This window comes from Podarcis gaigeae (genome assembly GCF_964106915.1).
Source record: "Podarcis gaigeae genome assembly, chromosome: 3".
Lineage (NCBI taxonomy): Eukaryota > Metazoa > Chordata > Lepidosauria > Squamata > Lacertidae > Podarcis > Podarcis gaigeae.
The window spans coordinates 36426720-36449647 of NC_139680.1; the positions used below are offsets into that span (position 1 = coordinate 36426720).

Consider the following 22928-nt stretch of genomic DNA (forward strand, 5'->3'; position numbering starts at 1 on the left):
TTGCATCATATTGAGGTTTTAATAAATGTTGTGTTTTTTAACTGTTCTTTTTCAGAAATTATACAGTTGTAAATTCCAAAATCATTGTGGTGACCATAAGGCCTGAGCCCAAAACATCCGATTCCTTTCTAGAGATAGAGTTAGCTCATTTGGCTAATGTAAGTATTGATGTAGTGAATGTTCATTATTATTATACAACTCATTATTTATACTCTTTTATAAAAAACAAAGAATGTATTGAAATAACTGTTTTGTCAAATTCTTAATCAACCCATTAGATTTATCTATTTTTTCCCCTTTTGTTGGAGTTGCTGCTTTTATATTGCAACTTTAATTCATACTGAAATCAATGCTTTACCTTACTGCAGTCCCATAAGGTGTTGTTAACCTTTTGCCTCCCAGATGTTGGTGGGCTATAACTCCCACCATCCTTAACCATTGTCTATGCTGCCTTGGGCTGGTGAAGGGTAGGAGTCCAACAATATCTGGAGGGTCAGAGAATAGCCACATCCTTGATATAATAGAGCAGCCACCCCTATATTAAAACTAGATCCATTGCACAGATCTCACAATTTCCCGAGTTAATTGTGTGTCTCTAAAGGGGTGGCGCTGTGGTGTAAACCACTGAGCCTTGGGCTTGCCAATCAGAGGGTTGGTGGTTCTAATCCCCGTGACAGGGTGAGAGCCTGTTGCTCAGTCCCAGCTCCTGCCAACCTAGCAGTTTGAAAGCACATCAAAGTGCAAGTAGATAAATAGGTACTGCTCCGGCGGAAAGGTAAACAGCGTTTCCGTGCCCTGCTCTGGTTTCACCAGAAGCGGCTTTGTCGTGTTTGCCGCATGACCTGGAAAATCTGTCTGCGGACAAACGCCGTCTCCCTCAGCCAGTAAAGCGAGACGAGCGCCACAACCCCAGAGTCGTTCGTGACTGGACTTAACTGTCAGGGGTCCTTTACCTTTACCTTCTAAAGCAGCAGAGTTTAATTCAATCGCAAGTAAATAGAAACTGCCTTGTTTGAGCACTTGATTTCCCTAGGCTATGTTCTACTGCTAAACCTTACTGACATTTCAATGTATATATTTGACTTTGTAAGGATTTGTGTGAATCCTTGGCTTCAACTGTATAATGTGATATATATTGATATTGGGTGGTTAGACATCATCAAAGTATCATGTGATTTTGAGGTAGGAAGATGATTACCTTTCGCATAGCTTTTTCAGCTGGTGTATGGCAGGGTTGGTATTCTTATGGCCACCCTACAGATGGTATTGGGCTACAACTCTCATGATCTCTATTGGCTGCACTAGTTTGGTTGATGGAGCCACACAGTACCTACCCTTATGCATGGAATCACTGAAATTGGCAAGACAAATTCCCAGGGTTGGTGCATGCCCCTTTCCACAACACGCATAATGTAACATGTTATGCACACACTCCACCCACAAGACTATACTCAAATAAACTTAGTAACATAGATACTTTCCCCACAAACTTTTAAGTTTTGAGGGAGAATAATCCTTTGCACTGGGCCCCCATGCATGCACGCCTCCATATGGAATGCTCATGTCACATGTGATCAGGGCCGTCTTTACCCAGTGGTGTAAGGGGTGCAGGGCACCCAGGCGCTGAATTCTGGGGGGCACCAAATGTATACCTACTGTATACTGGTCTCTCTTGATTGGTGGCAGTGAAAATCAATGGAGCGAAATTCCCTGCCCCCCTCCTCTATTGCTCTGCTACTCCATAGCGTCAAATTTTCCCGACGAGTCAGGAAAGAAAAGCAGTTTCTTCCACTCCGTCATTGTTTAAAAATGGTCAACAACTTTGGCTTCCACCCTCCCAAAATAAGCTCAACAATTTTAAATTTGGGGGTGGATCTTTGCACCCTGGTGGTGCATATGCTAAAGATGGCCCTGCATGTGATAAAGACGGCCCTGCATTAGATGCAAAAGAGAAGAGGTGCACTCTCCTCCTTTTCAATGGGAATTGGGTCATTGCCTGATAAGGACCTAACTGGCCCCATGTATTATTTATTTTGTGCTTTTAAAACTTGAGGAAGCTTCCAACTTGATTTCCAGTGTAGAGCCTAAGCTTGCTGAGAGGTCCAAAAATCCCTTTTCCTATATGCAGGCAGATTTCTTTTCATGTTCAGAAATGTTTACATCTGAGAGCCTTGCTGAATACTTTACACATTCTCACATTTGTATAGTGTAGTAAACAAACATCTTTGACAGGACTTTCTTAACAGAATTCTGAACACAAAAAACTGCTAGAAGCATTCACAAATTTCAGTTACAGATAGGCCTCCTTACTATATCAGTAACTACAGACATAGATCCAATGCAGATGAGCATGTGAAGTCAAAGCATTCAAAGCAATTTTCTTATTCACTGTACTATAGTGCCTAATGTAGTATACTCAATATATTGTGCAATACAGAATATGTTTTACCATCTACCCAGCAATGCCAGTGGGAATCTACATCCCACATATTTCAGGCCACTAGCTGAATGACTCTCACGTCAAATAAAATCTTTATTGTTGTGTTCAATGACTAGTACCAAAGAATCAAAATAGGAAACACATAAAACACATTATCCAGCTGTGTATAATAGCAAAATCTGGAATGAAATAAAATAAGGTAGATAAAAAAACACACACACAAAGAGAAAATAAACTCCAAGAAGGGAAATTACAGAGTGGCTGGGATCAGATCCTGGTGGGATTTATTTGCTGTAGGTAGGCCACACTGATGGATACATGGTTTAAAGAGGAGTTGAAGGACATAAAATACATCTAATCATCCTGGCAGCTCTAATAAGAAATGTTCAATAAAGGTTTTATGCAAGTCATGTAAAAGGAGCAGTGCAGGAGGATATGGGTCGCCTACTTGACCTCTCCGGAGTCTCTGGGGCAACTGCATGTGTGGGAGTGAGTGTTTATGTATCTTCCCTACAGGACTACTGAAGGGATGGCATTTAAGCATGCCAGCATGAATGCTATGAATTGCTTTCAGACCAAGAGTTCAGAAAGATAGTTGGCTGGTTTGTCAGTCTGGAGCGCTCCATCAGTTAGAGTATCATTGCAGGTTGAGCCTAGATTGTGTTGGTGCTCAACATCTAAGATACGTTCATTGTTGGAGAACCATTCTGACCTTCTCACATCCAGTAGGCATGAGGGAAATCAAGGGAAATCTGCATAGCTAGAGTTTTTCTAGCTATACAGTAGGGACTGCTTCAATACAGATTGCTTCTCAGCTCAAAAGCAGCACACCAGCTGGTGGCTTTGCAGTTAAACTTACAAAGCTCCAAGTCTTCTGATACCAGAGGTCCTCACTAAGGGATAAGGACTTCGTTGTTAAAAATAAGAATTTGAGTTCTTATTATGATCCATTTATCAGTTTATTTGTGGTCACTTTACATCTAAATACCATGGATGTGAAATTTAATTGCAAACCATCTGTAGACAATCATGTGATGATTGCATTTCACAGTTTTGCCACTCTGGGATTCTGTTCCCATAGCAAATCACAAAAATGCATATGCATGACTGACAGACACGCATCTAGATGCAAGTTACTTAAAATGTTGAGATTTTGTGACATACAGAAGCAGCTTTTATACCTGAAAAGCATACTAGTTCTAGAAACATAATATATGTAGTACAAAGAACAGAGTCTAGGAAGCTATATGTTGAACCTGAAAAAAGGTCCAAAAAAGCCTCAATATATATTTTGAAAAAGTATTTAGGGAAATCCTACAGGAAGGCATCTTTCTTTTTGGTTTAAATTGTATCCATATGGGCTCATTAGCCATAGCTAATTTAAAAAGTTACATGCACAACCCAACCGATATTAAGCACTTTTAGATTTGATTGAATTCAGTAGGAGAGATTTAACCACATGCTAAACTGGGACGCAGGTGGCACTGTGGATTAAATCACAGAGCCTAGGACTTGCCGATCAGAAGGACGGCAGTTCGAATCCCCGTGATGGGGTGAGCTCCTGTTGTTCGGTCCCAGCTCCTGCCAACCTAGCAGTTCGAAAGCACATCAAAGTGCAAGTAGATAAATAGGTACCGCTCCGGCAGGAAGGTAAACGGCGTTTCCGTGCGCTGCTCTGGTTCACCAGAAGCGGCTTCGTCATGCTGGCCACATGACCCGGAAGCTGTATGCCAGCTCCCTCGGCCGATAAAGCGAGACGTGCACCGCAACCCCAGAGTCGGTCACGACTGGACCTAATGGTCAGGGGTCCCTTTACCTAAACTGTCCCACTGAAAACAATGAGACTTAGAAGAGCTTAACTTTGGTTGGGTTGTGCCTAAGAATATGTGAATCTGCATTCAGTATACAGTGGTACCTTGGGTTACAAATGCTTCAGGTTACAGACTACGCTAACCCGGAAGTAGTACCTCAGGTTAAGAACTTTACCTCAGGATGAGAACAGAAATCGCATGGCGGTGGCAGTGAGAGGCCCCTATTAGCTAAAGTGGTACCTCAGGTTAAGAACAGTTTCAGGTTAAGAACGGACCTCCGGAACGAATCCAGTTCTTAACCAGAGGTACCACTGTATGCATTTTTGTACACATTCCCAAGCTGGAGAGCTCCACTGTAAAATTCAGGGAAGTGCAAATTTTGAAGGATAGCTATGTTTTGGCTCTCATACTGCTATGGAAAGTGTAAATTAGGTAGTGCAAATTTGTTTAAGTTTCTCCCCTATCTGTAGCTTTGCCTTAAAACCAGTTAGTGGATTGGACTGTAAGGGTTAACTGCAAGCAAAGGGGAATGGGGCAGCATGTGGAAAAGGTTGTAGTGACTTTGGTCACCATGTTGAGATAAGAAGAAAGAATCAAAATAGTGTCACTAAACTGTATCAGTGTAGGAATCAACAGATAAACTCCATATACATAATTAAAAAATGGCCAATAGCATCAAGGCCATGGGAAGGTTAAACGAACGTCTTTGAAAGCCATTTTTAGAAACCTTTTTTCAGCTTGTTTATTTTATTGTTCTTTTCAGTAATCTACTGACATAGCGTTTGCCTCTTGCCAGTTCTTTAAAATGTTTATTAGCTTGATTCTGGCAGCAGAAAATGCAGGGCATTGATTGTCATTTGGCTTTGTCTACCTTTCTGTAACAGGATATTAATGACTACCATATTAACACAGGGCCATGAAGTGCTGACAAGGCAGGAAAGCAATAGTCTTGTCAATAACATCCTGGAAGAGGTGTCGTTTTCTTTTGGCTCTGTTTGAATCCAAAATCTCCATTTTCTTCTGACAGCAGGTCGGATTCAGTCCCTTGAGTAAACTCAATAGTAAAGGGGTGAGAGACTTCATATAGGCAAAGTCAATCCATTCAGCAATCATTGCCTAATATCTGCCAGAATCTATGTAAGAAATACCATCTTTAATGGAGTCTCGAAGCACTGACATCTCTGGGACTCAATGCGTTGAACTTTATTGGGGTCTTTTCTCAAGTGATACTACAACACTCTTTGAATATTCCACATTTGTTGGTTTGCTCTCTGTGAGCTTGTTCATATGTTACCTTAGCAGCATAGTTGCTGCTTCCCCCAAAACCATTCTACACTTTCCTCAATTTATGAAGTTTGGTAATCACATGAGACAGGTTGATCAACACTACAAGCTAAGATGTGGTCATGGAATTGTGATGCCTCATTCTTCTGTCTTTTACATGTGTGCGCACACACGCACACACACACACTTTTTCTTCATCATGAATTACCGGGGCAACATGTGATGTGAAACCAGCAATCATGCCCTTTGCATAACACTTTACTCATGAACATGAATTTACGAACATACAAACCATGCCTCTGCTGAAATGTTAATAAATGAAAATCTGTTCTTAACTTGGAAAACATCTAACACTAGCAGAATAATATCTAAAGGTAAGCATGGGGAATAGCAGCAGAGCAACATCACGGACTGCGTTGAGAGTATTTTCCCCATTCCATTCCTTTATTGTTTCTTTGGTTCACTCTGCCCTGTGTTTCTGTCCTGAACCCCTGGCCTACCTGGGAGCAAGTTAGTATGTCAAGTACCCAGTCCAGCATCAATCAACATGTCCAAAGTACAAACAAAGCGCAGTCCCACAGAGATCCTTGAGCATCCAAACTGAGGTCCATCAGCATGGGCAGTTGAGCAGACCCAGCACCTCACCTCTGCTGCCCTTTTGTACTTTGCATGTTGATTGCAACATCTGGGCTTGATGAAGCACGAGACCCTCAGCTGTTCCAAGCCTACTCCAGCTGAGGAATCACACCCCTCCTCCCAGAGATAGCGAGCCCCACCTGGTCAGCTAGGGAGCTGGGCTGTAGGACCATGCCTGCCTCAGCCTCCCAGAGCACCCCACCCCCTGCTTTCTACGCTTCACTTCAGAGCCTGCAATGTTCATGGAGACACTGGGCACTGACCCCCATCCCCTGGTCATTCACCATCACCTTGTGAGTACTTCCTACACCAACCGCTCCTTCCCATTCCCAGTTTGCCCTGGTATGTTCCAGTCTCGGCTACATCCTTTTGCCAGGATCCTCTTCCCCCTCCCTGTTGTCCTGCCAGCTCATGACAATTACACTCCTCCTGAATTCTAGTGTAACTGGGTGAATTTCTAAAACTATCTCTGGATATGGAGCACATGCACAGTTTGCCATAGCTTTCAGAGCATCAGTATCTTTGGTTCCTACGCATAACATGTGCATTGATGAAACAATGTGTCTACAAAAATAAATCTTGATGGAAACATGCCACATCAAGATTACTTTTCTTCTTCTTTTTTGCAGCATTTGATGATGCACAGTGTGGGGAAAGATGCAAATGAATTGAAGGGCACTAAAGATATGAAAAGAATGTACTGTGCTTTGTACAAAATTCAGAAACGAAAAAAGATAGTTTCTCATACTTCAGAGGCAAAACTAGGTATCTTAAAACTCAAAGGGAGGAATTCAGGGTACTGCTAAAACAAACATTCCCTCGGTGCATGCATTTATGCTTGCCTAATGGAGCAACCTCCCCCCCTTTCCCAGCATGTAGTTCTAGGTATCTTTCCAATACCCCAGAGCCATTTGCAGGGGAAATGGGGAGAAGGCTCCATTGCACTGGCTCCCCCTAACAGAAGTATTTAGTTGAATCCAGCCACCAATTCAGTTGAGGGAATTTTCAGAAGCCCTCCACAGATTCACAAATACCATCACTGGATTGAAATTGTCCACTTCAGTGGACTTGGCTGTGTAAATTGGGGGGGGGGGGGCTCAAGTGAGCTATGGCTATACAGGTGTTCTTGGACTAAACTTCCACCATTCCTGACTAGTAGCCACGTTGACTGTGGCTGATGGAAGTTGGGAGTCCAACAAGATCTGGAGGACTGCAGGTTCCCCACCCGTAATGTAAATGAGATTGAGATCTTGTTATGTCTTTGTGTAATAGGATTTTGTTGTTATTGCTGCATAAAGGAGAGGAAGATAAAAACGTTAGTTAAAAATGCCATTGCTAATTAATCAGTATCTTTGCCCCCGCCCCACTTGCTATCTTAATGATTTTCTTTTTTCTCCTTTGCCATAATTTACCTGAATTTAAGAATAGATAGTAATTTTTCTAATTAAAATGTCTTCATTCGGCACAATTTGTCTTTGAACTTTGTACTCTACTTAATAAGGTGAAGATAATTTTGTTTCATCCATAGACATTGAATGTTCTGTATTAACAGCTCACAAAGCACTCATGTTCATGCCACCAATTAAACGGGCTAATTATTTAATTAAATTACTGAATAAGAAATAAAATTCTGACTTTCTTTATTCAATTACTCTTTTCTCATGTTACATGAATAACAGCTCAATGTTATTCAGTGTATGATTTGTTAAACAATTTCTTTATTGCTTAATTTAATCACTATGATCAGATGAATGTCGGAGACTTAAGATGTTTTTCAAAAACTGCAACTTTAGTGAGAATTGTGTTTAACAGACATAATACTTGAGTGACGGGATTCCAGTATGAAAGGATGCTAGTCATAACCTGTCTGCCAGACCTATGGACTTGATCAAAAGATGACTGCCATGGACTGATCAGCCACATTACACTTCTGTACCAAGTCATTCATCTTCGACATCTAGAAACAACTCTAGTCACTATTCTGCTATACCTATACCTTTAGAGGCAGATAGGAGTGTGAGGAATGGAAACTCTGTAGTATGTCAGGCATAATACTAAACTGCGGTTCACCAGCACCACCTTCTGGAAACAGACTTCTAGAAAGGAATGGAAGCACAATAAGGCAGTGTAAAGGTAAAGGTACCCCTGCCCGTACGGGCCAGTCTTGCCAGACTCTGGGGTTGTGCGCCCATCTCACTCAAGAGGCCGGGGGCCAGCGCTGTCCGAAGACACTTCCGGGTCACGTGGCCAGCGTGACATCGCTGCTCTGGCGAGCCAGAGCTGCACACGGAAACGCCGTTTACCTTCCCACTAGAAAGCGGTCCCTATTTATCTACTTGCACCCGGGGGTGCTTTCGAACTGCTAGGTTGGCAGGCGCTGGGACCGAGCAACGGGGGCACACCCCGCCGCGGGGATTCGAACCGCCGACCTTTCGATCGGCAAGTCCTAGGCGCTGAGGCTTTAACCCACAGCGCCACCCGCGTCCCATCACCTAATCTGGGCAGCCTATATGGAAGGATACCATCCTGGGTAGAGTCAAAAGCAAGCTGGCCCTTTTCCTGTTCTTCTCCCAGCATAGGTCATCCATCATGGTGACCATATTGCCAAAGCCGTTTCTGTGCTAAAATCAAGACAGAAACGGAACATAATGTGTGTGGACTACTGCAACAGGGAGAACCCAGCTTAGTTTGACATCCTGACTTCCTCTCAAGTCAGACAGAAGTTGCTGTGGCTGAGATAACAGTAGTTTGCCTAGTGCAGCCTGGAGAGTTCATGACAGAAGTAGGCTTTGAACCAGGAATATCCTTGTTTGCATGCTATGGTAGAGATGTCAGGCTTCAATTCAGAACCTTTTCCCAGACAGGTGATCTCCATAATCAAAACTGATCATGCCAACCATCTGTTAGGAGATAAGAAGACCCATTTCAGTACTAATTGCAGTATGCATGCTACCCAGGGCAAGATGCAGTTGTGTGTTGTTGTTTTTTAATTCATGCAATAAATACTCTTTTGCCCATCCTGGAGGGAATTTGGATGCAGAGGCCTTTCTGGACTATGGTATTTTACATTTATCTTTCATTAGTCCAATCAGAAAGCTATATTTCATGCTCTACAGGACACTTCTTATGGTCGGTTGTCAAAACCATATACAAATATAGCACCAGGAGGCTGATATTTAAAACAAAAAGCCTGGAAAAGTGAGGGGGGAAGAGGAACTATTTATTTACATATTCATTCATTTATTCATTTAACTTGTTAGTTGCTTAATAGTAGCAGTCTCTAGATGACTTATGACAAAGTTAAAACAGAAGTTTTAAACAGCCATAGACCATTGTAGGATTAAAAAAAAACCTTTCAAAAGTAAAAGAAAACAAAAATGTTCTCAACTATTTAGAAAGTCACCAGTGAATAAGCTATAGCAACCATGTCATCATGTTCCATAAAATGCCTGAGATAATAGTTTTCACCTGGTACCAAGAAATACATTAGTGTCAGTGCTAGGCAGACCTTACTGAGGAGAACACTCCACAGACAGGAGACTACCACTATCGCCCTGTCCTTTGATGCCCCTCTCTGAAGTACAGACCTCCCCACACACATTTCTGGCTGAAACCTCAAACTAATCAGCAGCCTGCTAGGGTACATATCCTGGTTGAATTTGCCGGAGTGGAACTGCCACAAAAGATTGTATATGATCTGTTTCATTATCTATGCTGTTTGGACATAAGATGGCTGATCCAGAGGCAGGCATTTAAAGAGGAGGTTTTCAGTAATTTCCGGACACCAGGAATAAAGTTTCCAAATCAATAAAGAAAGTGAAGTAGCAAAATCTAAGGGAAAGCTGCTTCTTTTTTGCAGTTTTTCAGCAATCCAGGTCAGAATGACCTGGTCTGCAGCCAAATACGAAATGCTGTTCATGGAGTTGTTTACACACAGCTTCCCAAGTACTTTTTCTGCTAGTGTTTATAATGAGAGCAGCCAAACCAGACTCATTTCATGCCAGCCAGTAGATATCCCCTATTTCCATCAGTCTTTTTGTTATTATTATTTTTAAAAAGCTGAGTTTTGCAATCAATCAATCAATTTCCTTGCATAGAAAAAGTGCACCGTATACATGGATCAGAACGCGACATACTGGTAGTTAACGAAACATAGTGGGAGATACTTTAGGATAAAACTGTCCAGACATTGTTAGGTGTCAAAATGGCTCTTAGGACCTATGGTGATGTAATTTTATAGCGTCACTCAAAAATCTTGCCACATTCTCCACAAGGTCCTTGCTACAATTGTTCAGCAGATAAGACACTCTGGAAGAGTCAGTGTGATAAATCCCCTCCTTCAATAAGGGGGCCAAATACTTACATATTTTTGCATAAAATGGGCAATAAAATAAAACGTGTGTGATGAATTTGACCTGTTTTAGTGCCACAAGGGAGAGTGAAATTTTTAAGAATCTACCTAAGTTTTGCAATCAAATATTAATGTTTTATTACAATGTGAGCTGTTATGGAGACAAGAGGAAGCACCAATTAGCAGTTGCAAAATATAAATGCTGCAGCATGTGCAAATTGCATCTGTAGGTCTCAGGACACAATTGGGTGTAGCTAGTTTGCCCAATATATAATTGGACAATTAATAGTTTGACAACACCAGCCTTTGACATATGAGTTCTTCAACTAGAAAAGAACATGTGCTGCTTCTCTTAGCATTCTGGTCTTCCGCATTCCTACACTGTGGTGCTGGGTGGGTAATGGGATCCTTTGATTCACAAGGGTTGTGAAATGATTGCCTTTGCAAAGCAAATCTTCCTTTTTAAAAATTCAGGGTTGAGGATGTTTTTTCCATTTAAAATTCTGTACATTTGGTCATAACCATTCGTTATATCTGTCAGTAAAGAACAAATTTTGATGGGTGATTGTTATTTGTTTCAGGGCACATTGAATCCCTATTGTGCACTATGGGATGATTCAAAAATGTAAGTAACAGATGTTTATTGCTATTACTTGGGATTTAATATTCCAGATCACATCAGAATGTTTATGTATCCAGTAGATAAAAAGGCATGATTATGAGGCGCTAGGAACTAAATACATAGCAGCGCTGATATGCTGCAGAGCTAATTTCAATTTTTTGCTTTAGATATTCATACTAAAATATTAGAAATCATGCACATTTGTGTGCTGTCATGTGTCATGGTATAGATCTGTCAGAAATCACTATACCCATGTGGTTGTGGCAGTGCCTAGATGTGCATAGAAATCTTTACAGAAACACATGATTTCAAGATGATGCCTGAGGATTAAATGCCTGTCTCTGCTTTCGTTACTGGAGAGTTGGTTGCTGGGCAACATATTGAGTACAGTGTCGACTTTTAAAATAAGAATATCTAATACTTCCTGTCGTTGATGTAATGGATTCCAGTTACTGATTTCAAAACTGATAGCTTAAAATATATTTATTGCTAGATTCTCTCCAGTTTGTCAAATAAACAATTAGGAGGTTAGGTTTCCTGTACTAGTGTAAAGAAAATGCAAATGAATACTTCAAGTGTTATTGAGATGTTCATGTGTCCTTTTCTGTGTGCATAGTTTGGATTCATGGTAGCAATTAGTGGTAGCTCTCATTCAACCATCACTAAATATCATAGGCTGATCAATCTTTTTCTCACTAAAATCAATGAATGTACCAAGGTTGCAGTCCTAAGCACACTTGCTAATGAGTGCTTACCCATTGTAGACAGTGGGACATACTCATACTTCTGAGTACCCATGCATAGGATTATGATGCAAGGGTGCAATCCTATGTACCCTTACCTAGATGTAAGCTCCACTGAATGCAGTGGGGCTTCAAGTAAACAAGCACAAAATAGAATTGTAAGAAGTTCAGTGTTGCAGGCTACATCTTTATTAATTGTCCTGTGTACAGAGAAACATTTTTGCACATTGTTTTTCTCCTTGTAGGCATTTCTGTGTGTATATTAGGAAATTATGCTGCTTTATTACCAGTTGAATTACTTTAACCTCTACTCAGCCCATTTTTAACCAGTGTGGTCTTGAATGGTTTGACAGTATGAGTTTCTGCAAGAGATAGTCCTGCAAGCCTCTTTTGAGAGACAAGTCCTGAAAATCTCAGGATTTGCAATTCTCTCCATCACTTGTTTGCTGCAGATTTTATATAGTGCAATAACATACACACACACATATATAAATGTGCAAATATATTTATTTGACTATGCAACAATACATTTGTTACTACAGAGATGGTTTTGTAACGCCTATGCTTCAGAGGTCTATTCCCAATGCCCTACTAATCAGTAACTGGGCACGTGCGTAGGGACAGACTTTGGAAGTCTTTGGTAAGATGGTATCCTGAGCGAGGCCAAAATTTGGTGCCCCCAAATGGATCTTCGCTGTTATGGATCTTAACAATTTTGGGGCCCCTTGGCTTGGCACCCGACATTACTGATTTTCATTATGTTTCTCTACAAAACCTCCCCAGAAGAGGTTACAACCATAGCATAGATGCTGAGTCCCTGGGGCCCTGAATGCCCTGGTTCCCACAACATTTTAAATGAGGGGACCGGGCACCTATAAAGTGTGGCACAGCTACGTGCACAAATGATGTCAGCACACCAGAGGGCGTGATGATGTCCGCACATGCACGTTGGGGGGTATGATGACATAGTACATCCATTGGTGTGATGACATAGCATGCATGGCCGGGTGATGGCTCACGGCCCCGGACACCCGCAGTCAGAGGGGCAAGCCAGCCCCACTGAACCCTAGTATTGTTCATGTGATTTCATTATCTTCATTTGAGAGAGAGTGAGTGAGCACTGAGCTGAGCTGGAAGAGCCTGATGTTGTCAGACGTGAAGAGGCTGTTTTATTTGCTGCCAGTATATTTCAGTACGAACCTGCAGTTTTTGGCTAGTCTTTGTTCAGCTGGATGGATACACACACACACACACACACACAAATGAAACTTGATGTGTCTCTTGTAATGTGTACATGTACCTATCATTTGGAGAGCAAAGAGTCTCATGGTGTTCCACCTTCAAAACTAACAAGGTGCTTCAGAATTATTGGGGCCTTTTATCACAAGCGATTCATAAACCACCTTTCTGTCAGGAAAAAGCAACTTCATGCTGCTATTTTGGGTGCTACAGAAAGCCACTGATTCTAAAGAAGCTTGGTAGTACTTGGTAGTAGTTAGTACAATTGCCAGCTGTGCTCATCTACATTTAAAACATACTCTGGGATTCAGAAAGAAAAGACAATGATTAAGGGTGCCTCTAGGCTGTCAGTATTTTGTAGGAGTGATTCAGTTGCATGCCAGGACTTAAGGTTCATGTATTTAAAGAAGATCAAAACACTATGTTACCCTAGTGGAACAAATCCACTAAAAATAAAAAATGGGACTTTTTGCAGGTTGGAAATCCTTTAAAAAGTGTGAAATGAATGAGCGACTAACAGGAAGACATGCAAACAGCCCGCAGGAAAGTGAGAATGCATGCAGGATAAATGCTCGTAGCCATATAGCTTTCCCACATACAAATCAGAAGGAAAGCTCAAAAAAGACCAGATATTATGTAATCTCTGTGTAAGTTTTGTTCAAGCAAACCAGTAGAGCCCCTGGAAGAGCCACAATAGCTCGCTCCTGCATATAGACCTATGCTGCTGTAAAAGAAAGAGGGCCTAGAGCACAGCTTGTATAATTTAGCTCTATTTTGTAGCCACCCCCTGCAGTGCAGTGGGCTCTCGTACAGGCTGGCTCCATCTCCCCCCCCCCCTCCTCCTTCCTTTGCCCGTGCAGAGCATGGCTGTCTTTCAGTAACATATTTTAGGAATCCCTGAAAATGACATAAAATAACTTATGACAGGAAAAGGTTCCAAATTTCAGGCAAGGAAATATTTCACAGGGAGTTTTAAAAATGGCTCTCCTTGAAGCTGCTTAAAGCTTTTCAATAACCGGGGGGGGGGGGGGGGGGAGGGGATCCAGCAGGAGATGCATTAGTCATCCGAGAGTAGGTGGGACCATAAAAGATTGATGCTAAGTACCATTTGTTACGCTTCTGTAATTTATCAAATGGCTTTTGCAACTGCATGCTGCTTATGCATTTTATGGAGCTGGTGCTTTTTTCTCCAGCCTCAGAGCTTAAGCTCATCACCCACAAGAGGTCAGAAAAGTGTTCTTTTTTTCCACCTTTCATTTTGCTATCACTTTTTTCTCTAAACTTCTTGGGTGGTGGGGGGGGGGAGAGAATGTAAGGACATAATGTTAACTGAGGTTGTTTTATGATTCATTACTATTTCCCCCCCTCAGCAGTGATTTATGATGGAGTATTTTACTCTATTTGATTATGTTATGGAATTTGTATTCTGATACTGTAGGCTTTGAATTAGAGTGAAAGCTCCTAGTGTGCTAGCATGGAAGGATACTTAGGCTATATAAATCTAAATAAAATGTGCAGCGTCGTGCCATTGAACAGATGCATAATAGTAAGGCTGAATTTTTTCCCCCTCCAGGTCTCTATCACCCTCTGTTTATACTTACATTCCATTCTATAACATCAAATTTTCCACATGTGGCAGGTTGAGAGTCTTGATCCACTGTTTATAAATCACACAAAGCTGGGATGTCCTCACAGCCTTCAAAAATGAATGGCATTTTGCTTCAGTTGTTTTGCAGTTTATATTTGGCAGTCCCTTTGGCGCCAATCCAGCAAGAGAGTGGACTGTTTCTAGTCAGGAGTTCTTGCTTATTCACTGCTGACTCTGGAAAACTGGGGAAAGCTTTAACTGAAACTGGTCCTCATTTCATTGCATTGCGTAAGATCACCATGAGCAGAAGAATCAATAGCCATATCCTGGGCCATGCATTCATGCGCCCAGTTTGCACGCCACTTTAAACTACTGTTAAGCTTAACTATGGTTTAAAGGTTGACCATGCAACGTGCAGGTGCACGGAAAGAAAATCCCAGCCTCTTCTGTTCTCCCTCACTCCTGCTGCACAATCAAGGACCCGAGCTGTGCTTTAGCTTAGCATTTTGCCTGAATCCAGGCTCATGGTTTGTCTCTCCCGAAACAAACCGTGAACTGTAACCAAGGCTTGCGTTTGGTTTATCATTCATGGTTTGTGTTGGGGAGATAAACTATGAGCCCAAGTTCAGACATAACACTTAAGTCGTGGCTCATATCCTGGTAGCATGGCAACAGCAGAGTGGGAGAAAAATGAGACAGCTGCATTTTTTTCTCCCTGTGCACCAGCATCCTGCTTCTTCACCTTTAAGCCATATTTAAGCTTAACTATGGTTTAAATCAGGGCTAACCAAACTTGGGCCCTCCAAATATTGTTGAACTACATCTCCCATTAGCCCCACCATAGCCAATGATGGGAGTTGTAGACCAGCAACATGTGGAGGGCACCATGGTTTAAAGAGACATTCAACTGAAGCCGTTACAACACATTACAACACCACTGTGTTTTCTGCTATTCTCACATGTTATTAATGGATCCACTGGAAAATGGGGAATATGTTTTTGAGAAGCTATTTACTAGTGAATATTTATCCATGGTACATTTTAGGGTACATTTCAGAGCCAAAGTAGACATGAATGCAACTGACATGCACATTTTTATGTAAATAGCCATCAGTTGGAAAACTGAGCAGCCTCAAAACCATAGCGACCGGGAACTTAAACTATTTCTCCAAGGCAAGGCAAAATATTTGTCTTGCTCAGATCAATTTTTCCTCAATGTTCATGAAATTTCACACAGATTGATATTCCAAAACACCAGTATTCTGGGGAGAGCAGGGAATGTTTTCATGACCAATTTTACAATAACACATGAAGCTTATTGAGATGAGAATCTGAGCAGCCTAGCCCACTTAAACCTTTCTTCCTCAAATTGGTAGGCATTTCATCACAAAAACAAAACAAAAAAAACCTAGCTGAAAGCATTAAGCGGATTGGCCTTGTTGCCAAGCAGATTCCGGCTTTTATTAATGGTAATCTTAGTGAATTGGATGTTTGAGTTAAGCAGTCACAGTGTTCCCCATTCTGCTTGCAAACTGCTGTAGTAACATACAAACAAACACAAAGAGAACAGTAGCAACAGCAGTTTGCTGCCTGTGAAGCAGTTGCTCCAGCTGTTCCTTTTTGTCTTCTGGGGTATTTGACTTGCATACAGGACACATGCACCCTATGGCTTGGTTTCCTTGTACTGTGAATCATCACACTTTCTTCCTGCTTCTTTGCCCTGCTGAGATCTAGCTTTGCCATGGAAGCATATTTGATGGTAGCAAGATGAAATAACCTTACAAGTAACTCCTGTCTTTCACCATGATTTTGGTCCTTGCAGGTCCAAGTGTATAAAATGAATGCAAACACTATTATAGAAGGTGTCTGACCTTAAGGATCTGCTTTAGCTAAAATGGCACAACATGATTTATGCTGTGGCCACAAAAACAGCTGCCAAGTCTTTAAGTTATGAAGCTGTGATCCAGCATCTAAACTCCACCCCCCCTTCTTCAAGAAAGGAACATCACAGATTTCAGGAGCGGGGAGGCAAAGAGATATTAACATTTGGGTGGAAGGCTCTAGGGGCAGCAAGATCCAAACACCCATTCAAGGCTACATTGCTAAAACAAAACAAAACAAAGCCCCATTGTGTTTGGATAATCAGTTATTTATTTATTTATTTAGTATACCACCCTTCATCCGAAGATCTAAGAGTGGTTCACAACCAAATAAAAACACAAAATACATAATAAAAGCAAAAACAAAAACAAAACAATAACTCCCCGTCCCATAAACATATTTAAAAAGATATAAACTGGTGTCCTAGTATGCTTTTATCCTAATAACTGTAGCAATGTTTTCAACCTAAGACATACTTTTTTGTTTCCTTTTGGCATGCCAGAGGTACAAATCCCATTCATTCATGCCTACTACACAAGGACATGCATTTGCTTACAGCAATGATCACTCAGTGTGTAGCAAGTGTAAGTTGGCCAAATATATAGTCATATTGGTCTACAGAGGATAGACACATGTTCTAAAACACAGTGGAGTGACTATGTGGTCCAAGGTCAAGATGAGTGTGACAGTACTCATTTAAAATCCCAATGGACTCCTGCTGGTAGATGGAGCATGTTCATCACTTGTCAAATTCTTTCCTCTCTCCTTGTAACATTTACTCAGATGTTCCTGTTTTATTTCTCTATACCTGCCAGCAGCAGCCAGTAATGTGGGGCATTGAGGTTACACAGGTAATCCTAGATGAGGCAGGATGGAGGAGAACTTGGCATGGGGCTGCCATTTCCATTGACATGTATATTTCTGTGCTGTTGCTGAAACCCAAAGAATCAGACCCCTGAATAAACAAAGTTATTTCTATTGTTTGTCCCAAGGACGAAGCTAGTTTTTGTCTGGAGATGGTTACCTTAGAAACAAACATGCCATCTTTTGGTAACCCATTTATTCTCATAATTGGAGTTCCTTCAGAGCAACAGTTTTTTCATGGTGTCACCGAGTTAAAAAGTTTGAGCAGTGTAAGGTTCATTTAGCATATTACAGCTTCTGAGCAAGGCACGACTGTCTCTATCAACTTTCTTCTTCTTCTTCTTCTTCTTCTTCTTCTTCTTCTTCTTCTTCTTCTTCTTCTTCTTCTGCGATCACTCTTAGCCAAGTAAGATTGTCTTCCATAAACACAGTTTTAACAGTGAGTCCGTAGGTGACTGTAGAGGCCAGTTCTGGATCCACATGTCCTTCCACGTCCTTCCTCTCCATCAACACACTGCTGACAAAACTACTCACAGTGGCTTTTGATGAGTCTACAGAGCATCCAAGCCACACTGAACCCATCAGGAAAACAGGGTAAAAAAAACCACACACCCAAAAACTGAAATCTCAGATATTGCCTTCCTAAAGCAGAAGTGTATTTATTGATCTGTTTCCTTACATTTGTATTCCATCTTCCTTCCATCATGGAACCCAGGGTGGCTTGCATGTGGTTCCCAGGCAGTCACTCGCCCAGGCACTGACTGGACCCAAACCTGCTTAGCTTTAGTGATGCAGTTGCTTCATGCACCTTCAGTTGATGCTCTGGAGTAAATAAGACCTCTTGTTGTTTTGGGACAATCTTAAAATTAGACACAGATAGAAACCTGAGCACTACGAATTTCTTCTTAAATGTTTTAGTGATCTTTTACCCATACCATTTTGTGCAAGTTTGAATATCTAGTGAATAGCAGTAAATCGGTAAGTAATTGGACAAAGGACACTTTTCTCTCTCTTTTTAATGGCCTTGCACATTTCCAAACAGGTTAATGTTTTTGTCTCAAGGGTGAGTCAGCAGGGGGATTAACCATTAACCATAATTCTAAACCCATAATTCTCTCCCCCAGGTCAAATAATGTTTATTGGTTTTCATGTAAATACAAGAGCAACATATAACCACCGTAACTTGTCCAGTGGTCCATTAAGTTTTGTTTGCAGTACACAGTACATGAGCAATATGTTTATTTTTTCATTATCAATTCAAGTATCCTCTCCCATAATTTTGTGTTACTGCTGGACATTTTTCAACTCAGGAAATAAGAGAAAGCAACTGGTAATGGCTTGTGTTCCACAATTAAATCTGATTTCTTCTAGAAAGTCCAAGTTGTTAGGCCTTGTGGTAGAGAAAAGTTTTAAAATAAATTGACAGGTCCTTCTATTCTGAATTTCTGCCTTTTGCCCTGTAGCTTAATTTACCACTACCACTCCCATCTGTTATGTCCATTTGTTCCTTACACTGTATCACCTCCCCACTCACAAAAAGATTCTGAACTCTTTGAAATACAAGTATTGCAATTTGAATTAATCAAAGCTACATTTTGCTCATTTGCATAATTTATTCAGAGCATGGTAAATTGGTTGCGAGGTGTGGGTGTGTTTTTTGTACAGGATGTGATTTTTCTTTTTGCATAACAGAACTGCCAGACTCTTGAAAAACAAAACAAAAAGGCTACATGTGGTCCTGGAATAGCTTCTCCTCCTACTATCAGTTTTCAACTTCTTTAACCCAGCCTTTCGTGAATGGTCGTGACCACATCTCAGGAACTGCTTTGTTCCATTTCAGTCATGTTTGGCCAAATTTGCAAAAACGAAAGCTCTGTGGCACTTTAAAGGCTACATCCTTTCTCACTATTTGATAGCTGGGGCAGGGATGTGGGGTGAGATTAAGGAAACAACATGACTTAGTCAGGAACTCCCTCCTTATAAATCATGAAATTTGCAAATTTCCTTTCTGCTTATGTGCACCAATAACTTGGTTCTCTCACTCTCGTTCAGCCCTTCAGGTCCTGACCTGAAAATGCAGAAAGGGCAAACCGGCTTTCATGCTGACTAATATTTAGAGTTTGCACATTTTAATACAGCTGGAAACCTGAATACTGTACCTCTGTTTCGTGACAAAAGAGCAACCAATATATTTTGGAGGTGTAAATTTTGAAGAAGACTTGTGTTTGCAAGTCACTACAATGAAGACCAGTTTAAAAGTTACTTAGGTTATGTTTAGTCCACCCTAATCTGATGAGTCTGGCAGTGCTTTTGCAAGGTAAATCTTAGAAGTTTTATTGTTTTCAGTAGGGGATATATTTATGTTTGAGTCTCCCATTAAGATTGGTGGCTTTTAAATACCCAATCCTATGTATGTTTACTGATAGTAAATTTAACAAATCTTATTCCTAAATACATGGTTGTAGCATGGCCGTCCAGATGTTTTGGAACTACAACTCCCATCATCCCCAGCTAACAGGACCAGTGGTCAGGGATGATGGGAATTGTAGTCTCAAAACATCTGGAGGGCTGAGTTTGCCTATGCCTGCTTTACAATATTCTGCTTTTAAATAGTGTCTCTGTAATGCTGGGTTGTATGCCAGTGTTGCAATTTTGCTTCTTTATCTGTATCACGTGTGAAGCTGACAGTAATCAAATGCGTAAGAAAGAAAAAGAATGCAGATAAGTTGGTTCACTTGAAATCTTGAATGAAAATGTAAGAGACAGGATTATCAAACATGTACATAAATGATTTATGAGTAAGTGGAATGGTGCACGATTTTGCACTGCAGTGTGTTTGTTAATTTTACACTTCATTGCATGCCATCACAACATGGACAAGGTTTCAACTAACATGCATATTTTAAGAAGCACAGAGAAGTCAAGAAAGTTTATTTTCATTGAAATGAGCCCCGGACCAGCAAGGTGCTTATTATTTACATAAAAAAATACATCATGCTGTTTTGCAAAATTAACATATCCACATATCAGGATCTGTTGCGCCTACCTGATTGCAGAGTGGGAGTAAGTTTGGCAAAAATTAAGATGATTCATTCGCATAAAATCCTGGCACTACATCGCAAGATTGCCTAAAATGGATATGGTATGTTAGCCCTTCGTGATGGTGGTACTGTTGTACACCTACTATTAAGGATAACGCTGTCATGAAAGTCTGACCTGCCCTAACATGTCCCTCTAAGATAGGCAGGTTTTCCTGTCTTCCATCATGTCCAAGCAGAGAGGTCACTTCTCCCTTCCACCAAGTCTGAACACAAAAACTGAGGAAAGCTTGTTGCTTAGCAAGGAAGTTGGACAAATTTGACAGCCCCATCTCTCAACTTCCCAAATGAGTTTGGCTAACCTAAGATGCCAAATTCTAAAAGATTTGCCCAGTCCTGTCCTCTCACACCCCCCACATATGTATGTTGAAGACCAGAGGAGAGGTGATAATGAGACCAGATGGGCTATGCCATTGCTGGCTATCTCCCATGGAAGGGCAGGACCTCAGCAGCCTGAAAGCATCAGCCTTGTGCTAGCTGAACAGTGAGAGCTGGGAAGCTGGGCAGAATGTAAGCCAGCATCCACTTTTGACTTGCTTCTGCAACAGAAAATCAGCACCACTTGCCCTTCCATGGGACAAAGTAGGACATGTTGGCCACTTTTAGGAATTTTCCCCAATGGCCCAAACTGGCTATGGGAGTTCAGTTGAATCTGGACTTCTCTGAAGGTGGTGGACACTCCTTCACTTGAGATTTTTCAACAGAGATTGTATGGCCATCTGTCAGGGATTCTTTAACTGTAATTCCTGCATTGCAGGGAGTTGGGCTAGAATGACCCATGGCTTCTTCCCAACTCTGCAGTTCTATTATTCTATGGGCGTGTTGATTTAAAATGTGTACTTTGCCCTACTGTTGCAACCCCATTACTCAGGGTATCTTACAAAAGAAAGAAAGAAAGAAAGAAAGAAAGAAAGAAAGAAAGAAAGAAAGAAAGAAAGAACCCTACAAAATAGGTCTCACCTGGGAGTGGAGAGAATTCTGCTAAAGGGGTAGCATAATCTTTGGTGATTCAGCAGGCCCTCTGAGGCATTGGTTAGCTGGTGAAGGAGGATTCCGTAGGCCAACATCTCGCAGGGGAGAGAGAATGGAACCATGTTGATGCCTGTTGTACTCCTGCTTAGTGCCAAAGGGCTCAGGGGATGGAGATGTGACAAGGATGTGAATCCCTCAAGACATCATAGGGGGTGTTGCTATGAGAAGACATCCTCAGAGCCTGGAGGGATCCTAAATCCTCTGGCTGCATAGGGCATTAATATGAAGGCCATCTGCACAGATCCAAGTAATTCACTGCACTAGAAGTTGTGAGTCACCACTCAGTAAATGACTTATAACACTGCTGATTTTGTTATAAAGCATATGAAGCTTGTTCTGAGACAAAATGTCCCACAATGCCCTTAGAGCTGATGTACTAGCCACTTGGTTAACCCACAACTACATAATTGTCCCAAACTAGAACTGGTTTTTTCTGTGCTTCACTTGAAAATTCAAGAAATCACCATTGGGTTGGGACTGAATTTGACGTGTCCATGTTCACTGGCGTATCCCATACTTTAGCATGAATACGTTGCAGTTATTTGGACGACTAACAGTTTCAAGATTATGTTTTAGATTTTAAAATACTGCACAAGTGGTTTCTGTCAGAATTGCATCAAGTTATTTACAAACGGTGTGCTTTGATGATTTCAAGCATCCAAATAGTTAGAGAAACATAGGTGTTGCTGTAGCAATTTTAAAATCCTTCAATAAATACACCCATAAATGTGTGTGTGTGTGTGTGTGAGAGAGAGAGAGAGAGAGAGAGAGAGACCATAAGAAAGGGACACACTGGGGCTAGACATAGATTAAATATCAATGTGACTGATGGCTATTCTTTTTTGTTGTTGTACTGGTAGAACAGTCTCTTAACATAGCCATGGTGGTATCTGTTATATACAATACACACAGATATATATGGGTGGGTGGATAGCTAGCTAGCTAAATAGGTAGGTAATATGTGTGTGTATGTGTGTTTACACATAATATAGTATAGCAGGGTGGGGGAATTGTGCAATCCATTTACCAAACAAAATGGTTTTATTAAATTCAGTGTGACTACCTCAGGCAGATGGGTTTAAAACAAAACAAAATAAAACACCATTGCATTTTTTGGCACAGGTGGACTAGGTAATCTGGAGTCGTCTGAGAAGCCACGGCTCATTCTAGTCTTCATTTCTGAATTTTTCCACATTCCATTCCATAGCCAGACAAAAATATCACCCAAAGGTATCCAGGCTGAGAACTAGCTCTCTCGCTCTCAAATGTGCTTCTGCCTGCCTATTTGTTGGAAGACTTGGACAGGTGGGCACTGTCAGAGAGGGAATCCCTTGTGCAC

The 22928-nt window shown here is 41.2% G+C and overlaps 1 protein-coding gene across 5 annotated transcripts in view; it reads left to right on the forward strand.

Moving 5' to 3' along the window:
* ADGRB3 (adhesion G protein-coupled receptor B3) overlaps positions 1-22928 on the forward strand; it is a 455754-nt gene that overhangs the window by 254336 nt on the left and 178490 nt on the right. For all 5 annotated transcript variants that reach the window (XM_083729828.1, XM_083729825.1, XM_083729824.1 and 2 more), the window contains 2 exons: positions 56-158; positions 11104-11147. In XM_083729828.1, the coding sequence (XP_083585954.1) occupies positions 56-158; positions 11104-11147 (147 nt within the window). The remainder of the gene's footprint in view (positions 1-55; positions 159-11103; positions 11148-22928) is intronic.